Raw genomic sequence first — 23616 nt, 5'->3', positions numbered from 1 at the left:
CGCGGGTGGCGGTTGGGGCCCGGCCAGTGGGGAAGATGGCGGCGCTGGGCTGTGCGCCCCGGTCCTTGGCTGGGTGTCGGGTTCTCCCCCACGCGAAGAGGGAACCCAGCTGGGAGGTAATGGTCACCTCTGTCACCGAGTCGGCCGTTGCCGAGAGGAAGGAAGGAAACATGAGGGCCGGGAAGCCGACTCGCCTAGAAATCTTAGCTTCTGGGCACGGCGGCGATGATAACCCTACTCTTCCCTTCTGGTAGATGAGAGCCGTGGCCTCGAGAAATTAATTTACGCCGGGACTCATGGAGAGTTCATGGCAGACAGGGTCAATCACTAGAACTCAGGCCTTGGTTGCCACTCATTTCCTCTCGTTCTCCTTTTGAAATGTGTCCGGAATAAAATTTGAAACTTCAACTTAAAAAAAATTTAGTGATATACTTTGGATCGTCTTCAAATTAGTTACAAAACAAAGCGAATTACTTTTTCTTTTTTGTTGTTGTTTATACCGGGGATCGAACTCGGGACCTTGCGCTTGCGAGGCAGGCGGCAGAACCACTGAGCTAAATTCCCGGCCCAAAGCAAATTACTTTTTTTTTTTTTTTTTTTGGTACCGGGGTTAGCAACTACTTTTTAACGCACTAAAAACTGAGAAAATTAGAAACACGTTATTCAAGAAGTATTGCCTACTTGTAAAACCCCTTGCTCGCCACTATGTATGCTATGGTCTTCGTGGAATTTACAGTCCAGTAGAGGAAATAAATCCCAGTCTCATAAACAAATACAAAATTGCAACTTTGACTGAGGAAGCGGTGCTACAGGACTTATAGAAAGAGGTTTGATTGTAAGTCAGGAGGTGTAAAAACAATCTTTTTTCCCTGTCCCACTACTCATTAATTGTCCCGTCAGTTTCTGTGAACGTTGTTTCCTCATTTGTAAAATTGTTATAATTTGCCTACCCACTTACTGAGGATCAAGTGTGAAAATATATGTAAAAACCAAAGGGTGTAGAAACTGTAGCATTAAAAATGAGGATATTGATTTACTTAGTCTCCAGTAACGATAAACTGATAAAATTCAGATTTAGGTTCACAATCCACATTGGCAAGCCAGACAGGAGCTGGAACTGAAACCAGCGGTTGTGTATGGAAATCTGTCAGTTATTTTAATGTTTGTTTGTTTGTTTGTTTGTTTGTTTATGGGAAAACCCAGGGACTTGCTTATATTAAGTGCACTTTTTGCTACGGAGCCATAAATCCTATCCCCTAATTGGTAATTTTGTGCTTTGCAGTGTGGTGGGTTATTGGGCATTTGACATGGGGGCCAATCCAAAGTAACATGCTGGAAGTGTAAAACACACATTGAATTTTGAAAACATGCTATAAAAGAGAAGGTAAAATAATAATTTTTGTATTATATGTTTGTTTGGGGTTTTTTGGTACTGGGGATCGAACTCGGGTCCTTGCGCTTGCGCAGCAGGCGGCAAAACCACTGAGCTAAATCCCCAGCCCGCTTTGTATTATATGTTAAAATGGCAAAATTTGGGGTGTGTTGGGTTAAATAAAATTAATATTAAAGTTAATTATACCTACTAGGTTTTTTTTAACAGGCTTCTAAAAAATTTTGAATTACATACGACTTACATTTTGTGGTCTGCATTGTATCTCTATTAGGCAACATTGTCCTAGAATGATTATACAAAGACAATAAAAGGGAGTATCACTTCTGATAGTAATATTGAAACTGCCAGCTCTTATTCATCTTACTGTCATCACAGTTAATCTTCTTTTTTTTAATTTGTGTGTATGGAGGGGGTGTGGTTGTTTTTGTGACTGGGTCCCCGCTAAGTAGTTCTGGCTGGCCTTGAACTCACTGTGTAGCCCTGGCTGGTCTCAAACTCATGGTGATCCTCCTGCCTCAGTCTCTGGAGTGCTGGGATTACATGATGTGCCACCACAGTTAATCTTCTTAAAACAGTTTTAATCTTTTTATTCTTTGTGTTTAGAAATCTATCATATATTCCTATCACCTATACCAGGGCTCAGCAAAGTAGAGCCTGAGGAAGAGATGCCCCACTGTTTGTAAATAAAATTTTATTGGAACACAGCCATACTTATTTGCTTACAAATTGTCTGTGGCTGCTTTTGCATGACAGGGTCAGAAATGAGTAATTGTATTATGAGTTTTATGATGGCAGTGCTGGGGATATAGCTTTTGCATAGTAGGTGTAAGGCCCGGGATTCTATGCCCAGCATTACAAAAAGAGAGAGAAAAGAAAAAAGGAAGAATTGAGTGATTGTGACAGAGACTCAGTAGCCTGCAAAGCCTAAAATATGACTTGCAGGCCCTTTACAGAGTAATATGGTGGCCCCTGACCTATTTGAAGAGTAACCTACATTTTTGTCAGTTAAGCATTCAAGGCCCGTTCAACTTAACAAATATTTGCCGTTGCCGTCTACACATCAGGAGCTGTCCTAGGTGCTGAGACTACGCCGGGTGGGGGTGGGGGACAAGGAGGGGGCGCCAAGCCATAAAAATAAGAAACGGTTATCTTTGTGGCCCTGAAGGAACTCACATTTTAATAGGGGAAATCAAAAGATTTCCCTTGGAGCCAGGCATGGTAGTGCATGTCTGTAATCCCAGCTACTTGGCAGGCTGAGACAGGAGGACGATTTGAGGATCCCGTCTGGGCAACTTAGAACCTGAACCTGTCTCAAAACAGAAATAAAGGGCTAAGGGTGTAGCGCAGCAGTAGAACACTTGCCTAGCATGCGTGAGCCCTGTGTTCAATCCTAGGACCTTACACTTTGAAAACTATTTCCCTTGGAGATGCAGCATAGCACAGGTTGAGTTCAGACTCTAGAGCCAGACTGTCTTTTTTGAAGGAGGTGTTGGGAGTGTTGATCCCAAGACCTTGCTCCTCTTGCTGAGCAAGAAGTCTACCACTGAGCTACACCCCTAACCCTTATGGTATACAATTTATTCAACTTCTGCCTCATCTTTAAATTTATGATTCATTAGAGTTTAATAAACATCAGCTATTATTAAAGTTGATTAGTGCATAAAGTAATATAAATAAAGTCACAGAGAAGGAAATTCAGTTGAGGATAATGCTAATGATCAGGGAACTCTACCTAGAGGAAAGTGATGCAGTTTTGAAGCTTGTGATTTGATACAACTTACTTTTTCAGTTTCGTATCCTAAGTTCCCCTCTCCAGTATATTAGTCACATGAGAATTCTTGTTATCCTCTGCTATACTCTCTTTATACCATACCTTTACTCCACTCGCGCTATTCCCTCTGCCTCAGATGCTTATTCATAACCTCCAAGGTGCGTCTTAAATCTCTTCACTGTAAAGACCTTTCAAAGTTACTTAAATTGAAACCAGTTGTCATTCATTTATTAGATGTGTGGAGGTTAGAGATCTGAATTGTTATTTGGGCTTTGCAATGTGCCACAGGATCTTCCTCTGTAAAAGAGATAATATTTACTTAAGGTTATTGTTGCTAAATAAGGTGATATATGTAAAGAACCTTCTAGGTACTCAGTACTGTAGGTACTCAATAAGTGTTAGTAACCTTTCTCTTCTCTTGAAACCCTAAAATATAGTCAGAAGCAAATCTAGGGAAAAGTCATTTAATCTGACCTCAATTTGAGGACATGGACCATGTTTATTTCTGTTTGTATCTTTAGTACCCAGCACAGTACCTGGCTTAGAGTAGCTTTTAATTGTTTGAATCTAGAGTTTAAGGTCACAGCTACTGGGTGACAAGAACAGGCTAGAATCCAGTTTTGCTAATGTCTGATGTTTAAGATATTCTTTATTGAAAAGAATGCTATATCTAACTGACCTAGAGGATGTTATGTAGATCTATGCAATGTTTAGAGTGTGATACTGAGATGAGAAACAGTATCTTTTACTGAAGTTTTATTGATTAATATTGCTCTTATATCATTAGCCATTATAATGGAGAAAATAAAATTTGTGATTTCAGAGAGTATATCCCCTGAAAGTTCAGATTTTTCTATAATGTATTTTTAGGGAGGTTTTTGAAGTAAATTTGGGGAATATGTTTAATTTATGGCCTTTTCTCTATTTTTCTCCAATCATCTAATACATATTATCCCCCAGCCCACTCCATACTGAGGATTGAACTACATTCTCAGCCCTTTTTTATTTTGAGATGAAATTGGGCTTGTTTGTCACCCAGGTTGGGCTTGACCTTGCGATCCTCTTGCCTCAGTCTCCCAGAGCCCTGGGTTTATAAGTGTGGGCCTCCATGCCCGGTTGATAAAAGCATTTTGAATGTGTGCAACAATATCATTAATATGTTTGGTAAATTATCACAGTAATCTAACTTAGAATTATCTAAAGGATATCTTATTAAATAGATTCTTGAAAGTTTTACAAATTTATGAAGTATGACAAGACTTCTAAATCTGTAAAGCACCATAAAAAGTTAGGTATCAAGTGAATGTCATACTACATGGTAGAGAAAAAAAATTTTTTTTGAAACTATGTAGTCCAGGCTGGCCTTGGACTCACTGTGTAACCTAAGTTGGCCTCAAACTAACAGCGATTGTCCTGCCTCAGCTTCCTGAGTGCTGGGATTATAGGCATGCACAACCACACCCAGCAAAAAATTAAGCATAATGACATTGTATAGCTAAAAAGTTCGTCACAAATCATCTAATTGAATCCACTTATCTTACAAACTAGCAAATTGGGGATTTTTTTTCTCCCAAAAAGGCTTAAGTGGAAGGACTCTAATTTGTTTCACATACATTGCTCTAGAAAACTAGAAATATAGAAACAAGATATTCTCTTGTAAAATAATTCTTCCTATCTTTACAGTATTGAGTAGCACTGCTATGATTTTTTAGGTAACAAGTACAACTTTATGGTAACTTAACCTCATATGAACTAAGATTTAGCATTCATGTATGTTTAAGAAGAAACTTTAAATAACATGTTTTCTTAAAAATACAAGATGACAAATTAGAGCACCACAAAATCCAAACCATTGGATCTTGGCCAACAGTTTCCAAATTTTTTCATCTATACATTTTATTTCTGTAGTAGATAAGTAATAGAATGTAGAAAAAAATTATAACAAATCTTTAGAAGTCAAAATTGAACAAATTCTATTTGGTAATTTACTTTTTTTGCCTTCCGTGGGAGAGAAAGGCTATTGGTATTGAATTCAAACTATTTGTGCATAAATGTTCTTCACTAATTTTCTCTTCATTTTCTTAATTATTTAAACATTTTTTCTCAATTTGATTAATGATTATATATATATACACACACACACACACACACACACCTCCCTCTGTATAGTATTGAATTCTCTTTAAATTGCAGCTGAGAGTGTGGAAGGCTGTGGTTTCTCCTGGTTAGACCTTAGCAACTCTAGGACAGTGACCGTAAACCTTTTAGAGACCTAGTACCTTTGCAACCCAAAGCCACTTATTTACTGCAAAATGCCAAAAGTGCGATTACATCTGAATACTGATTACATCTGAATACTGACGGGCCATGTGAAAGCTCGGTGGAGTCAGCGGAGGAGTCAGCGGCTAATGAGTTGGCTCCTGACATCATCACCTGGCTCTGCTACTCCTTTCCAGGCATGCGCATGGGCCCTCTGTGAGCTGTTAGTTGTTGCTGGTGTGATGCAGGGGCAGTTCGGCTTGCATGTGCCGTAGGTTTGCCACCACTGCTCTAGTATGTGATAGATAATAATGAACTTGTCAATATGGGTTTTTTTGTTTTTTTTAAATTCTAAAATACTAATATCTCCAAATAAAATGTTATGGCATTATATCACCTGACCTGAAGGCTGAATAAATCTTCGACAAAAATCAACTCCATAGTACCTCAAATAATGACAGTGTAACATGTTTCTTTCACAAACAGATCAAGAACAAGATTTTTCAAAAACAATGAACTTGTCAATATGTTGCAAAGAGACTCTATTAAGCAGATTTAGTATGGGTATCTGAAAAAAAATTTTGTATGTGCAAAAGTGTATAGAATGTTATTTCCTTGATTCTAAATAGTCTAATATTTACATTTTAAGTGTTTTAAGTGAAATCTTGGATAATCAATTTGATCACTTGAAATGGTAATTTTTTTTTTAATGGAAAGGTTGTGACGGTTTGTCTTTCAATAGATGCTGTTTTAGAATCAGAGCACTAAGGTAATATACCAGAATAGTATTAGACACTGCACATTGTTTATCCCATTTATCCTCATACCTTCCCCATTTGATATGTGAGGAAAATTTAGTTTAAAAACTAATAGTGGTTGTTATAGCTTGTATCTAGATGTCCCCTAAAGCCTCATGTGCTGGTAGGTGGGGATTTTGGAGCTGGCTGAATCTAGGGTGTGACATTGGGATTAAGGGTGGGTGGCACTAAATTAGTCCACTGATTGGAATTAGCATAGTGCTGGGTGACTCCACCCAAGAATGCTGGTGGCCTGGACCGACAAAAGGGAAAGGCAGGCTGGGTGCTGCTGCTGCTTGCTGCCTTCTGCTTGGTACTAGATGACATGTTTCTCCTGCAATGCCCTTCTGCCATGCTGCTCTGCTTTGGAGCCAGCCCACTATGGACTAAAACCTCTACAAACTGTGAGCTGAAATAAACTTTTCCTCCTTTAGTGAGTGTCATCAATTTTGTCTCAGCAGCAAGAAAAGTGACTAAGACAGTTGCTTATTCGTGGAAGAATAAGAACTTAAACCTCAAGTCCAGTGTGCACTTTAAAAACTTGAACACTGGCGTGGGGATGTAGTTCAGTGGAGAGCACTTGCCTAGCATGCACAAGGCCTTCCATTCCACCCCTGTGCTGTAATCAGTCAGTCAATAAACTAGTAAATTTGGACATAAGTTAGAGAACATTTATGAAAAATCTTGTGGCTTAAGACTGAAAACTTTAGTTAATAAAAATTATAGAGATAATTTCATGTTAATATTTTTGATGGTTTTGGCATGTCTTTGTATACAGGAGAATAAGTGTAAGAGTGAGCATTGAACTACAATCAGTTTCTAATCCAGTTCACAGAAAGGTTGGTATTTATTTCTTTTTCAAAATATGAGGAGTTGTATATATTAATTTTTATTTAAGAATGTTCGATCTCTTGTTATATCCACCTTGCTTTTTAATTTTGGAACTATTGCAATCCAGGATGAGTTCTAGACTGAGACAACAACTGAAAGATAATTTTTATTTCAGAAGCACACAAGAAGAATCAAGGGGCATGCGGTAACAATCTCCTTTGGTTTATTCTGATTGAAAGTTGCTAGAATATGTATTATTGCTTTAAAGAATCGCCATTTCATAGTATAAGTGTGAGAACAGAATGTATTGAAGCGCTACAGGGTGACACTTTTTACGTAACTTTTGAAAAGAAGCATTTAGAGCTTCTGTCCCATATGATCTTCAAAAGTATGAGACATAACAGAGTTAAGAATATACAACAAGGGGCTAAGAAATCCAGCATTTGTTTTCCCTGTGTTGTAGCTTTCTGTGAATACATTCAAGTACCTGGTATTATTAGTAGGAGTTTCACATTTTTTAATTTTTGTTTTGAATAGCATCTTGGGGTGAATTTCAAGAAGTACTTAAATAGAAGCTGCTTACAGGGCATGCTGACACATCAAATACCCGAACTACTAATTTTCTAGGGTGAAGACTGTATATTATACTTCTTACATGTTACTCCTAATGCCTGCTGTACATCTTTATTTTCTAGCTCTACTTACAGAGTTTAAATTTTTCTAGGACCCTAGCAGTTCCTTAGTAATTGTAAATACATTTGTATTTCAAACTTACTGGTAACTTGAATATTTAATTCTGTATTACTCCTTCCTTGTGGTTTTGCTATTTCCCTTGCACCAGTGTTCTCTGAAGTATGTACTTTTGGCGTATTTTTCTGATAGCTTTAACTGCTGTGATAATTTGCCACACTATAACAAACTGGAAAATGGTCTTTATGAAACAAATCCACTCTGTTAGACAAATGGGAACATATGGGCATCATCGTCAGGAGCCATCTGGAGTAGAGAGAACAGGCCCTTATAAGAAGCCCTAGCAACATGTCACCTGACACTCATCTTCCTGAGTGACAAAAGCTCCTTCCTTAGGGTGAATAATTGTTGACAGTTCTACTGGGGTATTTACCTCTTTTGAAGTGCCAGGCCAGTTAATAAAGGGAAATGAATGTCTGGCTGAGTTTGGTGTGTCCACTGGTAAGGAGTATCTCTCATGATACCATAGTGCAGCAAAGGTGTAAATTTTGCTATGTCTCTGAAAGGATGATATTCCTGTATTTTCAACTGCTAGTATGTAATTAGCTTTTGCAGACCTTTGTAAAGCTATCAAGGAGCAGAATCCCCCCCCCGCCATTTAAGATTCTAAGTCTCTAAAAACTAACAGAAAACAAAACTATCTGAAGTATAACTGTGATATGTTGATGTTATTCAGTAGTTAAAATCTACTGAAAACATTTTTTAAAAATATTTCTTTTAGGATTTAGTTATTCGTCTGACTGATGATACAGATCCATTTTTTTTGTATAACCTTGTTATATCTGAGGAAGATTTTCAAAGGTAAGTAATTTTTTCTTTTGCTAGTCTTATATTTAACCTAAGACTAAGTTTCTAAGTTTAAAAAATGTATTGGCACTATTCCTTTTGAAACACCTGTTGTTTGTAGGTGTAACTGTTCAGAACATTTAGTATTTTCTGGGAATATGGTACTGTTTGTTCTACAGATATTTAGAATGTCTTTGAAAATAAGTATTTCATATATTATCAGAGTTCTGATTAATACAGCTCAGAAATTTGGAGCTTTGGTTAATCTCTTGGCTTTTTTCCTCTCATCGAATAAACTATTAAAAAGTTTCCTAGCTTAGTTCTTGATTATAATGGGTGTTCAGTAAATTTATCTATCAGGATATTAATTATGATTAAAGATAGTAATTAAATTTTAAAAATTTCTTTTCCTGCCTTTTGTGTAGTTTAAAATTCCAGCAAGGTCTTCTGGTAGACTTCTTAGCTTTCCCACAAAAATTTATAGATCTCCTTCAGCAATGTGCTCAAGAACATGCCAAAGAAATCCCAAGGTAAGTTGCATAAAAGTAGTATATAATTAAACTTTGAAGATAGACTCTTTGAAAGACAAGTTGATGGCAAAATATTTTCCATGTATTATAATTACTCTTGTTTATTTTTAAAACTAAGACTAGTGATTGTTGTTGGAACCAGTTATTTCATTAGGAACTACAAAATGATGCTTTTCCAAATCTACAGTTCTTTTCACATCTATTAGGTGTAATTCTTTCAACTTTACCTCATCAGTTAGGGCTACTTGATTACTCTGAAAGTTCTTATGGGAAAGAACAAATGCTTAATTCTTATTATGAACTCAAGGACTTTTATATATTCATTGTTTCAACCTCTCCACCATTCACCTTCTCTTTTATACAGGGAGTCCTTTCCCATTAGCTTCTATGATTTCATTATGTTCCTTTTCCTTGTCTTTCAGAGTAGAGGAGCTTATGATTCAGTAGGAGAGTTTCACTGTCTTCTAAGTGTGTTATAATGTGGCATTTTCTTTTCAAAGGTTTTTGCTACAGTTAGTTTCTCCAGCAGCTATTTTGGATAACTCACCCGCATTTTTAAATGTGGTAGAAACAAATCCTTTTAAGCATCTTATACACCTCTCACTAAAACTTTTACCTGGAAATGATGTGGAGATAAAGAAATTTCTAGCAGGCTGTTTGAAATGTAGCAAGGTAAGATTTACATTTAAGTCATTCTTTTAAACTAGGTACCACAGTACTTTGATAAGTTACTAAAGAACTCTGTTGCCATTATTTCTTGTTTTCTGATTAAAGTGTTATAGTATGTAATGAACTTACTGTTTTTTCATTTAGTTGAGGTACAAGTATAGAAGTGGATCAAGCATTGAGAATTTAAACTCTTGTGTCATGATTTAATCAGCTGGCATTTGTGTATGAGAAATATCTACCTTATCCAGCTCATCATAAATGAGATGAAATATATGAAAGTGTCTTACATATTACAAAATGCTGTATAAGGTATATGATACAAGGAAGCAGCATTGTGTTGCCACCTGAGAGATTTTAGAAAAATTTTCAGTTAAATGCTATAAATCAGGACATCTACTAATAATACATGGATCATCTGAGGATTTGTTAAAATGCAGATTCTGATTTAGAAAGTCTGCCATTTTGTCTATCAAGATCCTCTGATGATACTGATGCTGTATCTTGTTATACTTTGAGTAATATGGCTATAGATATTGAATTGTAAACTGCATAATTTTTTGTTTTTATAACTAGGAAGAAAAATTATTATTGACACAATCACTAGATGATGTTACTAGGCAACTGAACCTCACAAAAAAGGTAGTTCACGTTTCATTTCATCTTTGTAGTAATCCAGACATTGGCTCTGTATTGGTTAGTGAATTAAGTCAAGGTTTCATGTATTTCTTTCAAAGTATGCTACCATTAAGTTTTTCTCTCCTTTTTGCCACTTTCTCTACTAGTTAATTACCTTAATCTGGTGCTTCTCTTTTAGATGTTAAATTCCACCCAAACATTTCTTTCATCTCCAGTACATGACACATTTTCTCTTAAGTTTTCAATTAAGATAATATTTAGCATCTGTGATATGTTAGTTCTCTTCTGTCTTATTAGCCTCATTTCTCTGTTTTAAAATGGCTTTTTAAGGTCCTATCTTCTAAACCATTCTCTTCTGTTATGATTGTACATTTGGAGAGAAAGCAGCTAAGGGCAAAATGATTGAAATTAATTTCTCACATGAGCTTAGTATTATTTTATTTGTAGCTACTACATTTTGCCCCTACTCCTTGAGATTGAGGGCCAAAACGTCTGATAAGCTGCATGGCTTCAGATAGAAAATGCTCCTGCATAACATGGCCCTCTTGGACCATGTTACTGTGTTTTATAAATAAGTAAGGTGCTCCTTAAAACTGATTTGCTCCACCTGGGTTGCCGTTTTTTTTTTTAATGTCAGAGGAAAGGAATTGGTGGCAAAGAGATATTTATATGTAACAGCTTAAAGATAGTTAGGCTTGGCCTGTGAGACATTTTAGCAGTAGTATTGCTTTCATTCTAACCATTCCTCAAATTGAGAAACATCTGTGTAGGCTTTGCATATGTTTGAAAACCTGAAATTTTATTTTCTTTAAGAGTACTATCTTATAAGTATCTCTGTACTAATTAGAAATGTGACAGCTTCAGGAGACTATTTTAACGTTTTGCACTAAACTCTAATATAGACTTTATCAGAAAAAATACAAGAATTAGACAAATTACGGAATGAATGGGCATCACACACAGCCTCACTGACAAATAAGCATTCTCAGGAATTGACAAATGAGAAGGAAAAAGCATTACAGGTGAGCATATAAAAGGTAACTGAAAGAAAATTTTTTATTGCTATTGTTTTTTTTGTTGATTATAAAAGTAATAATGCTTTAAAATTTTCAGACATAGAAATATAAAAAAGTTGAAAGTTTATCTTTCAAAGTTACTACTCTATAAACATTTGATGTGATTTTTCACACTTATATACATATGTAAATATATAATTTTAAAGTATTTATAAGTATAGCAAGGTAAATTATGTAATTGTAGATGTATAAGCCATGGTTGAAATATATGGTGAATGTATAAATGTAAAACAATTTATTAGGGCCAGGGATTTAGCTCAGTGGCACCACACCTGCCTCAGAAGCGCAAAGTCCTGAATTCGATCCCAAGTACAGCCAAAAAAAAAACCCAACAACAAACCCCCAAAAAACAATTCATTACAGTAAAAGACCTCACTACTACCATTAATCAGTTCAGAGTATTCCCCCTCATTTTAAACACACTTATTCTATCATTCTTGCCACTTTTTGAAACAGTCTTGAAAGTCTTTTTTTTTTTTAAGTTTTTTGAGACAAAGTCTCACTATGTAGTTTAGGCTGGTCTTAAAGTCTGGAACTCACAGCAGTCCTCCAGCCTCAGCTTCCTTAGTGCTGGTTTTACAGGCACAAGCCACCACACCTAGCCTGGAAGTCCTTTTATGTGATTTCTTTGCAAAGTATGATTAAAAAAAATCTGAATGCTGCTGTCCAGTGCCATCCACTGGAAAGGCAGGCTGGTAAAAACATTACACTGTGTCCTCATTCACCTTATTCTCTGTGGAACTTCTGGCTCTTCTCCAAAGGCAAAGTGAACATGGAAAGCTAAACATTTTGCCCAACTGAGGACATCAAAACAACCTAAACAGAGCAGCTAAAGATACAAAAGAGGGCTTCCAGAATTGCTTCAGAAAATGGCAAGAATGATGGGATGTGTGTGTTGGAATCTTGGGGAGTATTTTCAGGCGGATTAATGGCAATGTGTCTTACTGTAATACATTTTTTTTTTTTGGTACCTAGGATTGAACTCAGGTCCTTGCGCTTGCACAGCAGGCAGCCAAACCACTGAGCTAAATCCCCAGACCTGTAATAAATTTTTAAAGTATCCCCTGTATTTTTTTATCACACTTCATTTATACACTCATAGTGAGTTTCTGGTTTTGTTCGATGCTAATAAGGTCTTACTGGTTATGTCGATTATAACTTTTTTCACTTAACCTCTTTCAGTTCAGATATTCCATTTTAATGGTTGTATAGTATAGTGTTTGGATGTAAATTATTTAAATACTTTCCAAACTGATAGCATTTAAATGGTTAGAAAAGGTAGCACTTGTTTTAATTTTGGGGGGGGGGAGGTTTGAGACAGAATCTCGCTGTGTAACTCAGGCTGGCCTTACACACACAAGGATCCTCCTGCCTCAGTCTCCCAAGTGCTGGGATTACAGACGTGTGTCACCACGCCCAGCTTTTTTATACATTTTAAGTGAAGATAAAATCTCAATATAGCCTCTGACCATTAATTTCTTTTGTAGGTTATTTTTAAATACTTTACTCCCTTTAGCTATGTATTTCCTTTTGCTGTATAATTACCATTTTCTACTGCTTTGTAGTGTGGGTTCTTTCTTGCCTTCTATAGTGTAGTTTTCAATATTACATTTTATTAAAACATTATTTAAACATTATTTATTTAAACATAGTAAATGTTTAGTCTTAAAAATCCAGCTGGATTTTTTTTGTTGTTGTTGTTACAGGGGATTGAACCTGGGGACTTAGCACTGAGCTATACCCTCAGCCCTTTTATTCCTTTTTATTTTGAACTAGGGTCTCACTACCCAGGCTGGGCTCAAATTTGTAGTCCTTCTGCCCCAGCCTCTCAGAGTGCTTGGATTACAGGTGTGCACCACCACTCCCTGCCTAGATGATATTTTTTTTTTTTGGATACTGGATCTTACTATGCAGTTTAGGCTGGCCTTGAACTTATTGTGTAGCCCAGGCTGGCCTCAAACTTGTGGTGATCCTCCTGCCTCTGCTTCCCGAGTGCTGGGATTATAGGCGTGTGCCACCAGCCCCAGCATAGATTATGTTTTATGTGTAACTTTCTTTCAAATTAAGATTGAAGAAAGCCAGGCATGGTGGTGCATGCCTGTAATTCCAGCACTCGGGAGGCGGAGGCAGGAGGATCGCTATGAGTTTGAGGACAGCCTGGGCTAAATAGTGAGTTCAAGGGCCAGCCTGAACTATATAGTGACACTGTCTCAAAAAAAAAGAAAAGAAAAAGATTCAGAAAATTCTAAGAACTTTCTAGGTTCCCTTGTGTACCTTTCCAAAGAATACTCTTAGAGGAGGTCGTCACTCTTCTGACTTTTATCATCATTGATTAGTTTTTCCTACTCTTCAAAATCATATAAATTGAATCATACAGTATGTACTTGTGTATGGCTCCCTTCACTCAGCCTGTCTCTGAGGTTCAATTATGTTTCTGTGCATTTCTTTGTTGTTGGATATTATTCTGATCATAATTCGCTTTCCTGTTGATGAGCATTTGAGTTATTTCTGGTATTTTGCTATTATTAAACTGGTATAAACATTCATATATATATATATATATGTCTTCTCTTGGCAACATGTACCATGGGGGGGGTATAATCTAGGGTTGGAAGAACCATATGGTATGGTTAGCTTTAGTAAAAACTGCTAGTTTTCCATGTAGGTTTACACTGCCGTCCTGTAGGTGTATAATTGTATCTCATAATGATGAGCACTTTTTTGTGTGCATATTGGCCACTGTATTATTCTGTTGTGAAGTGTTCATTCAAATCATTAGCTATTTTCTTTGGGGTTAGGGGCTAAGACAGAGTCTCCATATGTAGTTAAACTGGCCTTGAACTCACTATGTAGCTCACACTGGCTTCCAACTTGCGAGATCCTCCTGCCTCAGCCTCCCAAGTGCTGGGATTCAGGGATGTGCTACCGTACCCAGCAACCCATTATTAAATTGGCCTATTAATACAGTATTTTTTCTTAATGATTTGTAGGAATACTTTCTTCTAAACACAAGTCATTTGTCAGGTACATTTGTCCCACAGTATCTATGGGGAATTGGATCCAGGAACACTCCATCCCCCACCTCAGGTATCCCCCAGGACACCAAAACGTGCAGATGCCAAGTCTTTAAGATAACATGGCATAGTAGTTGCATATAACCTATGCACATCTTCCTCTACACTCTGTCATCTCTAGGTCTCTTTTAATGCCTAATATGGTGTAAATGCTGTAGATAACATTGCTATACTCTATTGTTTAGAGAATATGACAAGCAAAAGTCCATACATATAGAACACGGGTATGTATAACCATTGTAAGCCTAACTACACAGTACAGGAAGGCGACATGGAGTAGGTGTTGCTTGAGCAAGTGCTGGCAGGAGGCTACTGCAGGGCATGCCTACCCATCACTTCATGTGGATTCAGTGGACTCCTTGGTCCTTCGCAAATTTCAGTTTTATAGTTTGAAATTTTCTATAGATTCTTTTTTAATATTTTAAATCTGCTATTAGAACCTAAGGATTGTGGAGAGCTTACTGTATAGGCATTGTGAATATTTTCTCTCTATAGCTTACCTTTTCATTTCTTAATACTATAAAACAAGAATATTATACTTTATTATGTATAATAAACATTTTTCTTTGGTCTGCATTTGCTAGTAGGTGTTATTATATACTGTTCTTTCTATTTGGATGTCACCAGATCTGTCAATCATTGCCTTTGTGGTTTAAAGTTCCATTTTATGTTTAAAAAGCCTTTGCCACTCCAAGTTTATGAAAAGTATTCTAGGTTTGATTTTGTTTTTTGTTTTTGTATTGAGCCTTCACACTGAGTTATATCCCCAGTGCAATTTTTTATTTTGAGTCAGGATCTCACTAAATTGCTAAGTTGCTCAGGCTGGGCTCAAACTTGTTGTTCCCCTGCCTCAGCCTCCAAGAGTGCTGGGCTTACAGGTATCTGTCCCCATGCCCAGCTTCTGGTAGTTTTTAATTTTCTTGTTGTATCTACCTCCTTAATCAGTTTGAAATATATTTTTGTGGAGTACAAAATGAAGTAGGTTTTTTTTTCCAGTACTGACTATGAAACTCAGGGCTTTATACATGTGAGGTAAGAGCTCTGCTAATCATCTATATACTCAGCCTATTTGGGGGGAACATATAGTCATTCACTTGTTCCAATATCATGTTCCCTCAATTTAAACACTACTTTTATTACATGCTAAATTTCTTTTATAATAGGGCTTTTCTCTGGACTGTTAAGAACTGATATCTTTACAATTTTCTCGTGTGTGTGTGTGTGTGTGTGTGTGTGTGTGTCTGTGTGTGTGTGTGTGTATATCTTCATTTAATCAAGAATCAGCGGCACCTGTCTCGCAAGCGGAAGGACCCGAGTTCAATCCCCAGTACCAAAAAAAAAAAGCAAAACAAAAGAATTCAGATTTATGGTTTACTCTTTATTTCCTTCCCTCCTCTTCCCTTCTCTAACAAGTTTTTGTGTAGTGATTTTACTTGGTTTTGGTCAATAAATGGGGCCATCTACTCTCATATCTCCACTATTGTGGTTAATTTTTCTAACTGTTCATTATGAGTATATATTTATGTCATATCCAGCCACTTCACTAAATTTATGTATTACTTTTAATAATTTTGGAGTTGATTCTCTTAGATTTTTCAGGTATATAGATAAACTATGAAAAAGAGTACCTTATCTATTTATAAGATTTTTGTTTCCTTTTTTCTTATATAGAAGAGTGCTAGATAAAAATTATATCCTTGGCCAGGTGTGGTGGTGCATGCCTATAGTCCCAGCACTTAGGAGTTGGAAGAGGCAGGAGGAGTGCAGCGAGTTCAAGGCCAGCCTGAACTGCATAGCAAGACCTTGTCTCAAACCTCTCCCAAAATAAAATAATAAAAATTTTAATCTTAAGTAATACTTAGTCATAGCGATTTATAATATACTCTTGGTTTAATTTGCTAGCATTTAATTTAGGATGTTTATATTTAAATTGATAAATGTAGTGGTCAGAGTTTGCCCTTTCCTTCATATTGATCTGCTTATTATAATTATGGGCTATACACTGATATTAGCCTTATACTGGCCTCATGAAATGAAAGAGAACATTTTCCTGTTTTCTTTATGCCTTCTTTTGAAATAGTGAAAATAAAAGTGAAATATAGAGCTTCTGTTCTTTGAAGACTTGATACACTTAGCCTTTTGACATTTCTGTTTAACACTCAAGGCATTTATCTTTAAATTCTTTCCTATTTTCTCCATGATTATTGATCTGTTTGGATTTTCTCTTTTTTTCTTAATTTACATTTCCTTAAGTCATGTGTTTCCTGTGTATTTACATGTATTAATAGAGTATCATATTGTCATGATTTTTCAAATCTCCCATATCATTTCTTTTATTTTCTTAATTGGCATTTTGTCCTTTTTTTTAATGTCCTTTTTTTTTTTAACCTTTTATGGCTTTTCTGTTTTTTAGTGTATTTAAAGAACTGGTTTTTGTTTCATTAATTCTGTACTATTTCCCCCTATTAATGAATATAATCCTGCCATTTTGGCTTGATATTTTCAAACAAGTTAGATTAAAAATACCTTTATAAGTGTATTTGTTTATAACTCCAAAGTGACTGAAAGATTTGTTTGCATTTTATATTGCCTTTTTTGAGTGGAATTGTCAAGCGGTTCTTTAGAACCTTAAAAACCAGGCCGACACTTCTCTTCCTATTGATATTTATAGGGGATATACTATAGGATAATGGCTCTAAAACTTTAAAGAAAATCACCTGGAGAGCTTATTATAATACAGATTGCTATGCTCTAACTTCAGAATCTCTGATAAAGTAGGTCTGGGGTAGAGTCCAAGAACTTGATTTCCTAACACGGTAACAGGTGCTACTGATACTTCAGATCTAAGGATGTGCTATAATAACAATTGCCAGAGAACACTGTTTTCTAGTTTTATGACTACATCAATATCTGTTGGTACAGATAAACTTCCTTCTCCCATTGTTGAGTGTCACAGAATACAGTAATTCTGTGTTATCTGTATTTGCCATTTTGTTGTTGTTCAAGTGGACATAAAACCTTGGCATCATATTTAACTTGGGGCATTTGAAAAGTTAGCACAGATTTCTTGATACTTTGTTTTTATGTTTATACTTATTTCTGATATTTTCATCACATCACTTCTTTTTAAAAGCAATATACCATTTGGGAGGCTGAGGCAGGAGTATCACTGCAAGTTCGAGGCCAGCCTGGACTACATAGTGAGACTTTGTCTCAAAAACAAACAAACAAACAAATAAATAGCAAGCAGTATATTAAATAGTCTTATTTTCACATTAATTTCTTTGTTTATAGTAGCTTTTCTGTGAGGAAAGTTACAGCGATAACTAGAATCACCCATCTTTTTAATTCATATATACTGTATATGTATATGTATTATATATACACTATATATGTATAATACATATACCTATATGCATGCATATATATATATATATATTTTTTTTTTTTTCAAGCTGACTTCAAACTTGGAATCATTCTGTCTTAACCTTCGGAGCACATTGGAATTACAGGCATACACTGCTCCAGCTAGCTAAAAATTATCTTCTTGATTGTGTTGTCTCATCAGTTTTTTCCTTCCTAGAATTTTCTGTTAATCTTTTTTTCTGTTCTTATTGTTAGAAATTCATCCCCCAAACATCTTGCTCATCAGATGTTCTAAAACTACAATGTACCTTTTAAATTATAGCCAATATAAAATATTCTGTTGAAAAATATTGCTTCTATTCATCAGATAAAGGACTATGATCTAGAGTATATAAAGAACTCAAAAAAAATCAGACCCCCCCCCCAAATTTAAAGACCCAATCTAAAAATGGGCATCTGAAATGAAAAGACACTTCTCATGATGAAGAATTAGAAATGGCAAATAAGTATATGAAAAAATGTTCAATATAACTTTGAAATGCAAATTAAAACACTGCTGAGATTCCATCTCACCCCAGAAAGAATGACTGCTATCAAGAAATCAACCAATAAAAAATGCTGGTGGGGCTATGGGGAAAAAGGAACCCTTCTCCACTGTTGGTGGGAGTGTAGACTGGTGCAACCACTGTGGAAATCAGTGTGGAGATTCCTCAAAAACCTAAAAGTAAAGGTTCCATTTGACCCAGCTATTCCCTTTCTTCATATCTTCCTAAAAGAATTGAAAGCATCATACCACAGCGATATATGCATGTCCATGTTTATAGCAGTACATTTTGTAATAGCTAAATGTTGGAAACAGCCCAAATGCCCATCAGCAGACGAGTGGATAAAGAAGATGTGAGGTTTTTTTTAATAACATGGAGTACTACTCTACCATAAAGAAGGATGAGCTTCAGACATTTATAGCTAAATGGATGGACCTTGAGACCATACTCTCAAGAGAAATAAGTAGTACATACATGTTTAAATACTGCATTGTTTCTCTGGTCTGAGAAACTGAAAGTGGAAATAAGGACTAAAATGTATAATAGAGACCGGGAAATGGGAAGAAAATGTTCAAATGAGAAGGGAAATGAGGAAGAAGGGAGAATGGAAGGGACAAGAAAAAAAGTGAAAATAGAAGGAAAAAATGGAAACAAAGCTTTTGTACATAGGGAGGGGAGGGGGTGTAAAGGGAGGAAGTAATGGGATAAAATAAAATTTATTTTTAAAAAAATATATTGCTTCTACAAGTTCTTTTGTGATCATTTGTTATTTTTCTATAATTCTGCATGTATTTCTCCAAAGATTATTTATTCCTTCAGAATAGATATTTTTTCTTCTGTTTTCTAAAACAATTCAAATGATTTAGAAGGAAACAATGTGGAAAATCTAAACTTTGAAATCTTACCACTTATCTGTTTCTTTTAAAGAAAATTCCCTAACTTCTAAGGATTGCCAGAACAAAATAATTTCTTTTTACTCTCTTACTGTTGTCTTTGAATCTTCGATTACACTTATAGACAGTTACAGTTAGCCTCACTTTACTGCTTGTGGTAGTTTTTTTTTTCTTGTTTGCTTCTGTGTTTTCTTACAAGATTGCATTTTTATTTTTATACGAACTCCTTCCTGTTTCATGTCTTTTGCCCCTTCTTTCCAGTTTTCCAAAAATGAGGGACTTCCTAAAGTAATAATGTAAAATTCTCAGAATATTTTATAAAAAATAACAGTGGTAAGAACTTTGAGTGAGAGCAACTTTTCTGGAATACAGTTTTGGAATTTGTTTTATATTGTATTATACAGTATTTAAATTTAACTTATTTGATTATAAGGAGCTAATCTGAATTTTGGGTGTATATTTGTACAAAAATATTAATCAGTTTTGTTTGTAATTTTGAAAATTGAAAAATATCCTATTTGGGCAGGGTTTAAGTGAATTATAGTCTTGGGATGGAATATTGTGTTGGTGTTATAATTTTTACAGAAAGTGTTTTTAACCATTGTGTTAAGTGAAATAAGCCTACTCAGAAAGTTACAGTATTGCACTTTTTTTATATGAGCAGTCTAAAAAAAATAAATGAGACATGACAGGAAACTAAAAGGTGGTAGACATTTAGAGATGTGTAATGGGATACGGGGAGGAGGGAGAAAAAGTAGGGAATAATGGGAATGAAAAATAATCAAAATAAGTTTTATACACATACCAATATGCCAAAAACAATCTGCTTCTATATTTTTAATATGTACTAATAAAAAGGTTTTTTTTAAAGGAGTTTTTAAATGATGTGAAAGGTACAAATGCCAAGGGAATAAAAGCATGATTAAATAGTATAACTTGCTTTTCATTTATTAAATTTAAAAATGGTTGGGTATATATGTGGATTGTCAATAACGTACATAAATAACTGGAAAGGAATATTCCTAAATATTTAAGAGCGACTTGCTGTGTGAGATTATGTGTTATCTGTGATTTCCTTTGTGGCTTTAAGGGAATGTATAGCCGGACATGATTGTGCATGCCTGTAATTGCAGCACTTGGGAGGCTTAGGCAGAAGGGTGGAGAGTTTGAGGCCAGCCTAGTGTATATAGTAAGTTTGAGGCTGGCCTTGTTTCAGGCTAGTTCTAGGCTACTAGTAAGACCCTGTCTCAGAAAACCATACAAAAAAAAAAAAGAAAAAGAAAACCATACACACACACACACACACACACACACACACACACACACACACACACACACACACGGTAAAACTGCCTTTATTGGCCTTACTTTCTCCATCATAAGATCCATTAGTTAAAATAGTGACCCTTTTTTGAAAGAGGTGACTTTGACAGCTATTAAGAAAAAACTGGTTGTTTTTCTCAGATCTTTCTACACTTATATTTCTCATTTTTTCTACTTTGATATCTATTATTGTATAACAGGCACAGGTTCAGTATCAACAACAGCATGAACAACAGAAAAAAGATTTAGAAACCCTCCATCAGCGAAACATCCACCAGCTACAAAACAGATTGTCTGAATTAGAAGCAGCTAATAAAGATCTAACTGAGAGGAAGTATAAAGGAGACTCCGTTACTAGAGAACTTAAAGCAAAACTTTCTGGTGTTGAAGAGGTACTGAGTGCTGGCTTCTCTTCTCATCCTAATTTAAAAGTGTTTTAATTTGTTCACTTTATTTTAGTTTGATTATTTTATTTGTGTGGGTAGTGTTCCTCTGGATTCTCTGCAGGGATTCTAAGATGTTAATGATAATTTCAAACAATGCAAAAAATATTGAGAACCTGAAATTTGATAAAAAGAGATAATTCAGAACAGAACTGAAGTAAACCTTGATATTTTTAGTTAGGATCTTGAGTAATTTACTGGCACAAATCTCAGATTTTTCAGTGTATTTTTAAATCTTGGTTTAATATCTTTATCTCACAGGGTACTCATTGTTGATAGGATTAGTCCTTTCCTTAAGCCTATACAGTATATCAAGCAACTGTATGAAGCTTAGTGTCTAGTAGTAGTGGTAGTGATAAAGGTAAAGATAATAGCTATGTTTACTGAGCATTTGCTACATGATAGGCACTATTTAAGTACTCCGCATATATTAATTTAATTGTTATAACAATTCTTTAAGGTGTGTACTGTTATTCTCATTTTACACATGCTGAAGCTAAGGCACAGAGAAAGGTTAAATTACTGGCCTTGTGTCACATGGTCAGTAAGGGGAAGAATAAAGATTGGAATCCACCTATTTTTTGCCTGTGGTACTACCTTGTTCTTCCAAGCACCAGAAAGGTGTTTATTTTTTGAGATGTTGGGAATTAAACCCAGGGCCTTCTGCATGCTAGATAAGCACGGTACAGCTGAGCCATACTCCCCAGGCCATCACATTGAAGAATCTTGCTGCTAAAAAAAAAAAAAAAAGAAGAAGAATCTTGCTGCTATGGTATTTGTTGATGCTTTGGCATTGACGATTATCTTCTACCTAGCATTATTATCACATGAATTATCAGAAAATGTGTGTAGTTTTTTGTTTTTTGTTGTGTTTTTCTGAGATAGAGTCTTGCTGTGTTACCTAGGCAGGCCTCAAACTCCCAGGCTCAAGCAATCCTCTTGCCTCACCTTTCCAAGTAAGTGGGACTACAGGCATGTGCCACAGTGCTTGGTTTATGATTAAAGTCTTATCATATTTAAAAGCAAAGATCACCAAGCCGGTTTCAGTAGCACACCCTATAATCCCAGCTACTTAGGGAAATCCTGTATCAAATACATTTTTAGAAATGGGGTGGGGCTACAGGTCAATTGTACAGTACTTGTCTATCATTCATGAGGACTTGGGTTCAATCCTCAGTACCTCAAAAATAAATAAATAAATAGCAGATTACCAGGCTTCCATTTCACCAGTTATGCTTAGAAGCTCTAGGCTAAAGCTTAACCTGTTTTATGTTCATATTCTCACAGAATTCTCTGCCTTTAAACGATATCTACAGTTTTTATTCCCTATAACCTTCATTTTTCACAGCAGTTAGTAAAACATTGCAGACTTTTTAAAATGGTACATTGGTAGTTTAATTACTTCATTGTAATACTGTTTGATTTCTTCAGTCTTAACCTTGAAACTATCCACTTTGTTAACAATCTTTTATTATATTGGTTTTTATATAATCCAATCAAAAGCATTTGGAAATTATGTGTTTTGGGGAATTTTTTTTTAACCTCTGAATATTGAGTTACCTAATTATGTAAAATTATATATTTTAGGTGTTGATGCCCTAAAAGTAATCGCTACTATTAATTATCTACTATATTTTAGTAAATATGCTAGGCAATTCTGTTTTACAAATGAGGGAGCAGAAACTTGAGGAGGGGCCCGGGGATTTAGCTCAGTGGTTTCGCCGCCTGCTAGGCAAGCTCAAGGACCCGAGTTTGATCCCCAGTACTAAAAAAAAAAAGAAACTTGAGGAGGTTAAGTAATTCCCAAGATGACACTATAGATGAGACCTGATTTGAATTCAAATCTGTCTGATACCAAAGCCTGTGCTCCTGAAACAATTATAGTACTATAATACTATAAGTTGTCTTTTAAAATTTTGTTAAAAACTAAAACTCCATAAAAATACTGTATCTTGGACTTTTGTGTACCATTGATATTTCCATTGGTATTAGCTGATTGAGAAATGATCTATTTCAAGTTTTTTTTCCCCCAGTATTGTGGATTGAACCCACTGAGCTACATCCTCATACCTTTTTATATTTTATTTTGAGACAGTCTTGCTAAGTTCCCCAACCCGAGTTTGAACTTGAGATCCTTCTGCTTCAGCTTCCCAGAGCACTGAGATTACAAACTTGCATTCTAGGCTTTTCAGAAATTTATTTTTAATTAATAATAATGATTTGCCTGATTTTACTTTAAAGCATGAACCAAAAGGAACTCTAGAAACCTTAACATATTTTCTCAAATGAAAAGATAATATGTAATATATCTGGGAAGAAGGAAGATTACAAAACTTTAACATGAGCCCTTTTTAAAAAAAGCAACAAAGAAAAATAGTAATTGTAGATCATGGCTATCCTTAGAATCAGTTGGGAAGCTATCGCAAAATTTTTGTTACAAGTTTTTAAAGGTTGTAGTAATTATTCATAAATCA

General features: G+C 35.5%; 1 protein-coding gene across 7 annotated transcripts in view; it reads left to right on the top strand.

Moving 5' to 3' along the window:
• Positions 1–23616, top strand: part of Sass6 (SAS-6 centriolar assembly protein) — a 56903-nt gene that overhangs the window by 289 nt on the left and 32998 nt on the right. For 5 of the 7 annotated variants that reach the window (XR_002390683.2, XR_002390682.2, XM_021247847.2 and 2 more), the window contains exons 2-8: positions 6999–7059; positions 8523–8602; positions 9013–9117; positions 9618–9789; positions 10360–10425; positions 11325–11444; positions 20900–21091. Coding sequence is in view for 5 of the 7 variants with exons in the window: in XM_021247847.2 (XP_021103506.2) it covers positions 6999–7059; positions 8523–8602; positions 9013–9117; positions 9618–9789; positions 10360–10425; positions 11325–11444; positions 20900–21091 (796 nt within the window). In the remaining 2 variants the exon portion in view is untranslated. Of the gene's footprint in view, position 1; positions 251–6998; positions 7060–8522; positions 8603–9012; positions 9118–9617; positions 9790–10359; positions 10426–11324; positions 11445–20899; positions 21092–23616 lie in introns of those variants that run through there. The other 2 variants (XM_087213180.1, XM_087213179.1) reach the window with 2 other exon arrangements.

Source organism: Heterocephalus glaber, unplaced genomic scaffold (genome assembly GCF_053883595.1).
Source record: "Heterocephalus glaber isolate CG9 unplaced genomic scaffold, H.glaber_assembly_v1.0 deba00001442, whole genome shotgun sequence".
Lineage (NCBI taxonomy): Eukaryota > Metazoa > Chordata > Mammalia > Rodentia > Bathyergidae > Heterocephalus > Heterocephalus glaber.
The sequence above is the reverse complement of the archived record's forward strand: the minus strand, read 5'-3'. Positions and strand labels throughout refer to the sequence as shown.